The sequence below is a fragment of the Malaya genurostris genome, chromosome 2 (genome assembly GCF_030247185.1).
Source record: "Malaya genurostris strain Urasoe2022 chromosome 2, Malgen_1.1, whole genome shotgun sequence".
Lineage (NCBI taxonomy): Eukaryota > Metazoa > Arthropoda > Insecta > Diptera > Culicidae > Malaya > Malaya genurostris.
In genome coordinates, this window is record NC_080571.1 from 14035724 (window position 1) to 14047499 (window position 11776).

At 36.9% G+C, this 11776-nt stretch overlaps 2 protein-coding genes across 15 annotated transcripts in view; one reads left to right on the plus strand and one right to left on the minus strand.

The window, feature by feature from the left end:
* LOC131426954 (uncharacterized protein CG43867) overlaps positions 1 to 9564 on the plus strand; it is a 618008-nt gene extending 608444 nt beyond the window's left edge. For all 14 annotated transcript variants that reach the window (XM_058589754.1, XM_058589760.1, XM_058589758.1 and 11 more), the window contains one exon: positions 8250 to 9564. In XM_058589754.1, coding sequence (XP_058445737.1) covers positions 8250 to 8445 — 196 coding nt within the window. In that variant the 3' untranslated portion in view covers positions 8446 to 9564. The remainder of the gene's footprint in view (positions 1 to 8249) is intronic.
* Positions 9565 to 9642: 78 nt separating this feature from the next.
* On the minus strand, positions 9643 to 11246 carry LOC131426956 (protein arginine methyltransferase NDUFAF7 homolog, mitochondrial). The gene has a single exon (XM_058589769.1). The coding sequence runs from the start codon at positions 10947 to 10949 to the stop codon at positions 9675 to 9677; it is 1275 nt and encodes a 424-aa protein (XP_058445752.1). The 5' UTR covers positions 10950 to 11246; the 3' UTR covers positions 9643 to 9674.
* Between the last annotated feature and the right edge of the window lie 530 nt (positions 11247 to 11776).

Genomic DNA, 11776 nt, shown 5'->3' on the forward strand with positions numbered 1-11776 from the left:
ACTGTCTCATTGGATTTAGTGACTAAAGACTGTCTCAGAAAGTATGGACGCACTTTGATTTCGCTGTAAATAATTCACAAGTGTTAGATATTCAAATTTTATTGGATATACTGATAATATTAGACTTTGTAGGCCATTGTAGACTAGCTGGAGCACCTTCTTGCGAACGTTCCTCATTAAATTCAGTACAGACTTCTTGGCGACAAGTTTTGACACTTTTTCCAATTTTTCTTTTGGGACGAAAGTGACATTTTTGGTAGTATACCATTCTACCGTTGATTTCGAGTAGTGGCAAGAAGCAAGATCTTGCCAGAAGACAACAGGATTCTTGTGGCTTCGAATCATGGGTAGAAGTCGTTTTTGTAAACATTCCTTGATGTATATTTCGCTGTTCATTGAAGCATTGGTGATGAAGGGTATCGAAATCTAACCGCAGCTACAAATTGCTTGCCAGACCATAGCTTTCTTACCAAATTTTTCGACTTCAATCGATGTCTCGGACTGGTTTAACACTTGCTCTTCTCGCACCGTGTAATATTGTGGTCCCGGCAAAGATTTGTAATCGAGTTTCACGTATGTTTCGTCGTCCATGATTATGCAGTTCAAATTTCCAGCAAGAATCGTATTGTACAGCTTTCGAACCCTCGGCCTGATCGATGCTTCTTGTTTCGGACTACGTTTTGGTTGTTTCTGCTTCTCATAGGTTCGAAGATTCAAACGTTCTTTAGCACGAAGAACATTTGACTTCGAAGTGCCCACTTTTTTGGCCACATCCCGAACTGAAACCTCCTTCTTTTGCTCGAACGCCTTCAGTATACGTTTACACAACTGAGGGATAGCAGGACCTTTTTTTCGACCCGTTTTCGGTTTATCCTCAAAGGTGTTATCCTCACCGAACTTCTTGATTGCATTTCACACGGCTTTTTCACTTACTCCTTCCATTTTTGCTATCTTTCTCAGTGACAGTCCGCATTCTGTGCATCATTTGTACACAATTTTTCGACGTTGTTCTGCTGAAAGTCCACGCATTTCGGAACAAACTAATGAAAACGAATAAACAACTGCACAAGTGGTTAGAGAAGAGTGTAAACAACAGGACGCAGCCATAAAAATTGACAGATTCTGAACCATTGTGAAATGGCAGCGGTTTTCGGTTGCGTCCATACTTTCTGGGACAGTCTTTATAGAAGCACTAGATTTAAGGAAACGTATCATTTGGATGATTTTGATGTATTGATGCAAAAGATGAGAAGGTTTTATGCCTGCTGGAGAACAAGTTTGACAGAAACTAATTCCAGTGGGCTTTTCCCTGATCAAAATAAAAGAATAAAAGATGAGGAGGAAAAGAATGACATTCAGAGTAAAATCTGACAACAAATGAAGGCGTTATTATAATTGAAACTGAAATTAAAAAGAGTGAATCAGATCATCCTGATATGGTCTACCTTAAAATTCTTCTTACCAAGAAGGAAATGTTTGCTGAGCAAAAAGATGTCGAAGCTTCGCGCGTTTTAGTTTTCGACTTCGCGCGGTTTTCGCGCGTTTTGATTTTAAAATTTTTCGTAACAACCCTGTATTTGATATAGTCAAAATATTTAAATCAATCTCAATAAAAATCTATTAACACGAGTAAAGTTTTTACTCAAATAGTTACCTAAATATGTTGCTATTAAAAAAGCGGCTACAGTTATCGTATCAATATTTAAAGTGCGTTTTGAAAAATAGCTGCTGAAAACAATGGATTTCTCTTTTATACCATTTCATTCACATTCTAAAATAACCTATTGAACTGACGCAAAAATTAATTTCAATTAATGTTCATATTAGGCAAATAAAAGAGTGTAACGAGATTCGATTGGCACTCGACTGGGTAATATGATGAAATTTATGAATTTATTCAATTTACTACTAGGGTAACAGAGGTATTTTGGCCCACTTTAGGATTGATTTTATTTTGGCCCACTTTATAAAAATATCCACCAAATGTTGTAATATCTTTAAAAACCCCTTCCGCAATAGGAAATTTAATGTGATTAGCTTCAAATTGATGCAAAATGAGTTACTTAACATCGATAAAATCCGATGAAATCGATAAAGTTTGTTAGGTGGGCCAAAATATATGAAGTGGCCAAAATACCTCTGTTACCCTAATAGTATCTATGTACTAGCTGTATAAAATAAAATTATAACAAAAGGATGAAGTACTTACATTATGACTTAACCGAGGAGGTATTGATTTATTGGTAAATTGTATTTTTTTGAAATGAAAATAATAACTGGTTTATAGTAAAGGGATGTAAACATCACGAAAACATTACTTACTTAAATAAAAATGACATTCGGCTTAAATTGACACAGAACAACAATGGTAATTTTTTTCTGGACCATTCTTTCAACAACCTGGCATTGACCAGGAGAGTGAGTCTCCTAGGGGAGAAATGTGCGTGACTGTGCAATAGAAGAAATTTGTTCTATATTGTTTTCTCTTGTTGGGATTGATTTTATTTTCCGGTAGAGAGAATCTCTCCGTATTGGGACATAGTTTCTATAGCACTATCTTCCATATATACTGGTATGTTGTACTTGATGTATTCATGCTCCACGTAGTGCACATTGTTATTGTCTTTAGCGAAATAAATTGCATCCCACTCTTTAAAAAACTGGATGTAAACAACATTATTTGTCTTATTGCCTTGAAGTAAATGCCCCCCCTTTAATATCCAGATGCATTTGCTCCTTAAGCAAACCTTCAAGTTCTAGTATCGATGGTCGAATTTTGCACTGCCTGAATTCAACAATAATTGTATTCTTTCGTAGTGGCGGCGGTAGCTTTTGTTCGTTTGGTTCACTCATTTCGAGATCGTTCTATTGTTCACTACACAATACTGTACTTGGTTTCTTCCGTACCGAACGTAAGCGGTTTTGTTTTATCGACTGACTTGGATGAGATGTGAAAGCGAATTGAATATTTTCCTCTTGAATGATAGTTTCAGTATTAAAAATTCAGTTCTTAAATATGGTTACATTTACAAATAGAGGAGAAGTATTTTGCTGTTCCTGCGTTCTGCCTTTGAGGGCAATAACATCAATATTGTTACTTTATCAATTTTACTATTTTAGTAGCTTGATTAATAGAGATGACTAGCGTTAGCATTAAAGTTTTAGATAATGATAAGATAAGATGAGAAGATTTTATGCCTGTTGGAGAAGGAGGATGGTAGAATCTTAGCTCCAAAGGGCTTTTCCCTTGCTCCTAAATAAATTAATAAATATTGTGGAGCATCGAAGTAACTTAAGGCGGGTAGGGTCTAAATGATGAAAAATATCATCATTTTTGAGAATTTTTTTAGAGTTATCGTGCAACAAAATAAATTCAATTTTTTTGCATGATAAAGAACATTCATTCGTACAACATTTTGTAATTTTTTCGTGGAAAAATATTGAGAAATAAGTCGGTGCAGAGGTATTTTTGAGAACGCTTCTTAAAAATCATGATTTGCGGTGTCCACTGTATCTCAGCGCAGACTAATCAGAAGTGAATCAATGAACGCAGCATAGTTAGAGTAGATGTTTTTCTAGACCCCAACGTTTCTGTTTGATTTTTTAATTTTTTTTTTAAATTTTTGGTGGTTGTTCAAAGTGAAAACTACGATTTTTCACGAAAAAATTCGCCATTTTGTAGCTGTAAAACCTCCCCAAAATAACAAACAAGGAAAAGAAAAACGTTGGGGTCTGGTTTTTTATATGTAAAAAGTGTGCTCAAAATTTGAAAAAAAAATGGCTCAGTAGTTTTTGAATGACGATGGACACGGACTTTCAAAACCTTCTTTCGAGAAAAACGCGTTCAAAGTTTTTTGTCTATAAAATCAATGGATACAATTTATTACTCAAGGGTCTAACATTTTCACAAAATCATATTTTTTCTTTTGTATTCTTTTATAATGAAACATTTCAAGAATGTTTTGTCCAGTTTTTAAGTCGATCGAAGCAGAAATCTTGGACCTGGGTGCCGAGCTTTTACTTCTTCGCAGTATGAGGTAAGCAAAGATAAAGGCCCATAACTTGCCGAGTTTTTCTCCGATAGGCTTGAAAATTTTACAGAATATTCTTGAATATCGGTTCTTTTCAGAGTCTCCACTAATTATTACGATTTTTTTTCCTTTGGTGTTAGCAAATAGACATTTTGCATATTGGATTTATACGCCGTTCGCTGTTCACAGCCAAAGGCAATTACATCTGGTGGTGATTTGAATTGGAGCAAAATACACCTAAAAGTGAACAACGACGGAAAAAAATCTTCAAATCAGCCTTTTTAAGCTGTAAAGTTTGCGAACGAGCTATAAAAATTATTCAACTGTTGAAATATGCAAATCGGAAGTGGAAACAATCAGTTTGGTGAACCGTTCGCAGTGCGAGTTTCGCATCAAACGATTGCGAATAAAACCTACATACAAGTCCTGTCTCTGAGCGTATCTTTTCCCAAAAATTCATCTTTTCTGTTAGTTTTTCTTTCACTTGGCATCTCCAATGTATATTTCCGCTCAGTCATTGCAAAAACTGAACTTAGTCATGGCGGCTTTACGTCAAACTAAAAATTAATAAATCGTTAAAAACAATTGTGGTTTGATTTTCCGTAACAATCTGCTTCTGGTAGGAAAGCGCAGACAATCAATACAACCTTCATAGGGGTCTGTCGCTGACTATGTCGATTATAAATACACTCTCCTACTCAATACTTGATCGGAGAAATAGGTATAATGCGAGAGGACTAGTGTTTGATGGACAGAGAGGATGTTTGGATGTAAGGTATCGGTCGGGTGACGGCCAGAATGTAGACCATGTTCGATGTACGTTGCTACTATGTCTGTTTCGAGTTTTAGAGTGGCTAAAACAAGATCAGAGTGGCGAAATGGTAGCGCGTATGCACGGAATGCATAAGAACGCAGGTTCGAATCCTGTCTCTGAGCGTATCTTTTTCCAAAAATTCTTTTCTTCTGTTAGTTTTTCTTTCACTTGGCTTGTCCAATATATATTTTCGCTCAGTCATTGTAAAAACTGAACTTAGTCATGGCGGCTTTACGTCAAACTAAAAATTAATAAATCGTACATACAACTGCTTTGCGTTCAAGAAAAAATCATTATGTGCCATAATTTTTTTGCGTTTTGTTGACTTCAGGATATGCAAGTAGGATCAAATACTTCAATGGTCAGTAGATCTGCTTTGTATTAAAGGAAATTATTCGTATTCTCGTCAATCCGGTGATGTCTCCTGGCATTACCCACTCGCACATAGGGTAAGAAAGTTCTTCTGGTCTGAAGAGGCGAATGATCTTAAAGTTAAAACTTCTATACTCGAAACACAAAAAAATCTTATTTCGGCTATACTGCCAATACTCGCATATCAGTCCCATATGGAATATGGCCACTTTTGAGTTATCCATACGAATAACGTCTATTTTTACGTTACTTTCAGGAAATTTTTTTGCCTTACTCTATAGAAAGGTATTAGAATTGCTGGAAAAACCGACTTTCGAACGGAGCCTCGGAGACCCATATATGTTATATACCATTCGACTCAGTTCGACGAGATCGGAAAATGTCTGTGTGTGTGTATGTGTGTGTGTGTGCACTTTTTGAATATATTTGAACGAGCTCAATTTTCTCAGAGATGGCTGAACCGATTTTAACAAACTTGGGCTCGTTTGAAAGCTACTGTCGGGCCATTGATCAAGTTCGAAGATCAAATGATTGTGACTTTTGGTTTCAGATATATGATGGTATAAGTGACGTAACCGACAAAACACGTTGATTTTTACCGCTCTTATAAATATAAGGGTGCCAAAATTTTGGGATCACCTCTATTTTTGTTAAGCTCTAGTGCTCTAAAGTTTAAGCACCTCGAAAAAAGCCTTCATGCTAAATTTGAGCTAAATCGGACATGCTTAAGGGGTGCTGCCCGGTGGTAAAGGTTTGACAATTTTCGATCTTGAAAAAGCACCATAGGGGGGAGTACATGAAATTTCCAAAATCGAAAATTTTTTTTAATGCCGAAACTCTTAAAACTGCATGAAACATCCAAATTTAGTGTCATCTCAAAAAAAAAATTTTAGTGAACTACTCGAATCAATCTGAATCAATTGGTGTCAAAATTAGTATCCAAAATTATTTAATAAAAGTATGAAACATATTTTCATGAGACTGTTAAGAAAGGAGAGAAAGGCATTATCACACCACTAGGTGGATTAAGAAGGGTTTTTTCTTATCAAGTCGGCTCTGTCTCATATGAAAAGTACTCGCATATCTATATTACGCATTAAAAATCACGTTTTGCATAACTAAAAAATGTACAGGTTGCATTAATTTTTTTTCTGGCAACTTTGCCAATATACTTTTTACTAGGTCTTTTTTTATGCGGTTTTATTTTTCGCGACTTTTTTTATGCGAATTTTTAGAGTTATGCGGTTTTTTTTTATACGAAGTTCCAGAGTTATGCGGTTTTTTTTATACGAAGCTTCAGAGTTATGCGGTTTTTTATGCGGTACGTAAATTCGCATAAAAAAGACTTCATTGTAATTAACGCTGACATTGCATGCAAAAGTTTAGATAATATAAGAAGATAAACTATATTTTGAACCGATCTTTGAATATAGGCGCGTACGATAATTCTTCCTATGTATTTTGTGTTTCGATCTCAGTTCATCGCTAAAAAAGTTTCCTTCAGAATCAAACGTATTGCTTCCATTTATACTCACAATTTCATCCTCCGAAGCAACAACTTTAGGAAAAGATTCAGCTCTTTTGCCATAACTTTGATCAAAATCAGATGTAGGCATATGCGAACTGAACGAGAGATTTCAGAATATTTCTCTCGGATGTTGGTGGCATTGAAACCTACAAAGTCACTGTTTGAGTTGTCTTTCGTGGAAGAGTCTCCACCATACAATTTAATTGCATCATGGACCTGACATGATATTTCAAACTTAATTATATCGGACGATTGAAGGTTTCAAACGAACGGAAAATCAAACATGCAATTTTTCCACGTGCCAGAGAAGCATAGCACGCTAAGATGAGACCGGTGAGCGAGTATCTATTCGTTCATTACCAAAAGTACTCGCAAAAAATGCAATATTCCATTCCAGATGAAAAGTTTATAATGTAATCCATGTATGTGATTCAATAGTATCACGGGTGAATCATCACAGTAGCGAAAAAAAGCGAATTTTCACCGAAATATGTATCTATCTTTTTCTCAACTTGTCAGTTTTCAATATGGGACTGATATGCAAGTATGGGCAGTATACCGGTCTCCTATTTCCGAAATTAGTATCAATAATCTGCAAATTTTTCTGTTGACTGACTAATAAGAATTAACGTTTATTGGTACACAGCAATAGAAAAGACTGGAAAAAGTTTAATGAATGAACGCGTAGCTTCCATTCCATATACAAACTCTATTATATTTGTGTTTTCAACAATACAAATCTAAATCAGTAATAAGAGTTTCTTAGGGTTTGGTTTTATGAAAAAGACTCCATTCCAACACTAAACGATAAAGAATAAGGAGGAGAAGAAATGATGACGATTCTCCTACTTTACGGAAGGACTACGACTCATTTCTAAGGAAATAATGCCATCATAGAAAAGGACTCATTGTCTATTACAACAATTAATTAAAAAATAAAACAGAGAAATGCTTCAATATACTCAGAATTAGTTAGAACAAAATCTTTTTGACTACCGTGAAATTTCTGGCACTAATTACATAAAAGTACTCGATTTATTTTTCAATTAATCGATTTTGATCATTCGAGTAGAAAGATACATGTCCCAACTACATCGATGGCGACTTACTCGAAAATTCTTCGAACAAGTAGAAAAGCATAAAGTTCTCTTATGTTTAAAAACAGTACTGGGAGTACGCCCTTATACAATGGACTTAAGTCGTTTGCGCTCAAACACGAAACTAACCCACTTTTGACACGAACTGCTGTAAAAACCATACATTTGTGACTGTAGTTAGGGTCGAAACTGTGTTGGATATAGCGTCAAGCGAAAACGCCATAAGATTGCACCGTCGTCCCGTTTTTGACAGTACATTACATGGCCTACTATTGCCCCATCGAAGCACGTTTGCTAAAATACTTGCATCGCATTGCTAATTTAATTGAGAGCTAATTGTTAGTTTTGCTTTGCTTCTTTCCTTTTCATATCTTCTCCATCAACCATCCACGCTGATCGGCAAGCAGATCCCGTGCCCATCCCGGCTCGGCCACCGGAACGCCCGCCCACAACACGCTGAATTCGTCGCATGCCAACACCACCCACGCCCACAACACACTCACGTCCCACTCGCATACGCTCAATTCGCACGTCAGTCACACGCTCAGCTCGCACGGACAGCCCGACATCCTTAAGAGCACACCGGATCATCAACGGCGCTAAAGGGGGCCGAACTACGCGTGACATGGGGCCATCCGCAAATAGCGCACAAACAATAACAACACTAGGACGACTAAAAGGAAAAACAAAAATGTTTGCTTGAGATTTCAATTTTTCTATTGCATTGAAAAGTTTTTTTTTGTTTTCGTTTAAGTGCGATTTAATCTCGGGATATTTCAAATCGATCTGAACAAGTTTTATTAAGCATTTATTTGACGACCGCAAAAAAGTTTGGGAAGAAACTTCTAGATTTAAGTTCGTAAATATAACCAAATTGTTTAGACTTTAAGTTATTGATTTTTTTTTGTTTGAGTTTTAATTTCTGTAAATAAGCGATTACCAGATTTCGGTACTCATACTCCGTACTTTTTCGTGTGAACATGCGCTAATCGATCAGTGCATATTTTATTGATATTTTTTTTGCTAATATTTGATTTAGTATTTAGGCTTACAAAATTAGTTTGTATGAGCTTTAACCAAAACTAATGAACATTTAGATTTTGTCATAGAAATTAGGGGCAACTATTCTAATACTTTTGTTTTATTTTTTTTTAATGATGATCATTGCATTGCAAGCCCAACTAAGTTAAACCGAGAGAGCGAGTAGTATCGTGTTTGTGTGAAAAAATAAAATAAACAATGACAGGTACTAGCATCAATGAGTAGACAAAACGAACTCAAGCGGAAATAATTAGGAAACTAATGTGATTTTTACGCAATCTATAGTTAAACAACATTGCAAGAAACTGACGAACCAGATACGATTGTACTAGAATAGAAAAAAAAACAACTAAAACCGGAAAATTATTGCAAAAATCTGAAAACATTTACTCGAATCTGATTAACGAAGAAAACCTATAACCAAATTCATTTCTCTTGTGTTAAAAACATGTAATCGTGACACGTATAATAAGAGAAAGCTAGTAACAGGGGGGATGAAGTGAAGCTGTGTGTGTGTAGTAGGTATTCTTAATTCTGTATAACCGCCTCTAGTGTGTTGATACCAAAACCAAAATACGCAAACGTATTGAAATACCGTGTATTCAATAAAGAGTAAAACAGGTCGGAAATTATTACAACAAAACAAGTGAGAAAATAAAGGCAGACATTGATAATTGTTTATCGGCCGCGCACTATTCACTGATTTGAAAGAAAGTCTTATCGGAGTGTGATATTCCATTTAAAATCCAAACTTCAATCTACTGTACAGGTCTAAAACCGACTTCAGTCTATTAATCTTGCTTCGTAAAGAACTGCCTCAGCTCACTCGGATACAGTCCCAAAAACTTAAACCTACTGCCCATCTGATTTTCCTCCGTTAGCATCCGGAACCCTTCGGTCAACCGATGCTTCTCTTCTTCGCTTTTGGCTCGGGTGAGCAATACTTCCAGCCGATCCTTAGCTCCTGCCATCTCCAGAAAACTCCGTTGCGTGGTTGGCCCTATCGTGAAAACTTGCGACGTCCGTTCGCAAAAGTGATTCAGAATTGAGAAATCCACATCCGCCGTTAGATCGGCACAACCCGGATCGACCAAAGGATCATGTAGTTTGTGGTTCTTGAACGCTCGAAACGTATCGTTCTTCTCACCTAGGTGGCCATAGTCAACGATTAACCCAAGACCACCATTCGCGTGGAACCGTTCGGCGATCTGTCGAATCAGTGCTTCGGATTCGAACGAAATTTCCACGTGATTTCGATCGGTTGCTATTTCGGGATAATTGTTCAGGAACAACCGTAACATCGGTGTTTCAGATTTAGAAACAACGAATCGAAATTTTTTCTTGTCGTGAGGATCGATGTCAATCAAAACCTCTTTCCAGCAGTCACCTTCTTTTTGAAATTTGTGGATCGGCAAAGCATCGAAGAATTCGTGAGCCAACACGATAGAAAATACTTGTGGGACATCCTCCAAGTGGCGATACCAGTGCACTTTAATGCCGTTCCCAGTAAAGCCCGACCGATAGAAGGGTTTGTCATTATGTTCCGTAGAGCTTCGACACAGCAGATCCGCTTGAACTTTGCTCAAATGGTCACTAATCTCCACCAGATGAACCGTCAATCCAGCAGTGGCCTTTAGACTGCCGAACACTCTCAAGATATCACTCATCATTGTTCCTCTACCCGGTCCTAATTCAACCAGCTGAAAAGGAACGGGGCCACCGAATTTGTACAACTCGTTAAGGCACCAGACAGCCACCATTTCGCCAAAGATTTGTCCAATCTCCGGGGAGGTAATAAAATCACCCTTACTGCCAAACACATCATCGTTGGTCATGTAGTACCCTGCCGAAGGATTGGTCAACACATGTCTCATATAGGATGCCACCGGAATAGGGCCACTCGCCACAATACGGGCCTTCAGTTCATTCTGGAGCGAGAAATTTTTCGTGCCATTTGATTCCGGTATTTCTAACTTGCTGGCTGGCGGTAGCGTAACGCGCTTCACTGTTTTATAACTATAGCTGCGAAGTTGTTGAAATAAAACATTTGCTATTCGTGTGTTCATGACTATTATCACTAAACTTATACTAAAAATGAATTCACTTCTTCTTCTTCTTCTTCCTTTCTGGTTGGCGTCAACTCATTTGAGATGACGCCGAATTGATGGCACAGCAACTAAGGCTATATTGCCAGTTAATTTTCGTTTATAGTCCAGTGGACTTTCTTTTCACTTGACTACAAGCGAAAATCTCGCTGTGTGGCTGCGTCGAATCGTCAAAGTACGGCTGAAAATCCTTTCTTTCTTGCGAAATACTCGAATTTTCCCCGGACTAACACGATGCAACGTGCTCACCCGTTGAGAGTTTCACCGGAAGTGAAAATGAATTCACTGCGACGCTGAACAATGTGAACAGAACGTACTACGAGAAACGTCAAAAACATCTGATTGCTCCAACAAACCAAACATAAAATGTTGCGCAACAAGCTGAAGCGCATTTTTATGTCGTGCAACATCGTAGCCAACACGTATTAACCCATTATGTCCAAGCGTATGATATATCATACGCAAAACTTCCTACATTTTAATACATGTTTACTTTAGAAGTTTAATAACAAACAGCATTACTATAGCAATAGTTGATAGTTTACACTTCTAATTTCTTTGTATATTAAAATTGTTTTCATGTGTCAACGTTTTATTTGTATTACAACCTTCCAAAGTACACACAAATCACCACAGAAAACTAAGCAACATATTCGTGTGAATCTTATGTTTGAAACCAAAAGGTAATACTTCCATCTTTCATTAAACCATTGCCAAAGATTCAAATTAGTTATTTCTGCAGCGAAATTCCAAAACTGTATGTTTAACGATAAAAAATTGTTGTTGTT

Excerpts from the sequence above, each read along its gene's own strand:
- LOC131426956 (XM_058589769.1), bottom strand. The coding sequence starts at position 10,949 with ATGAACACACGAATAGCAAATGTTTTATTTCAACAACTTCGCAGCTAT.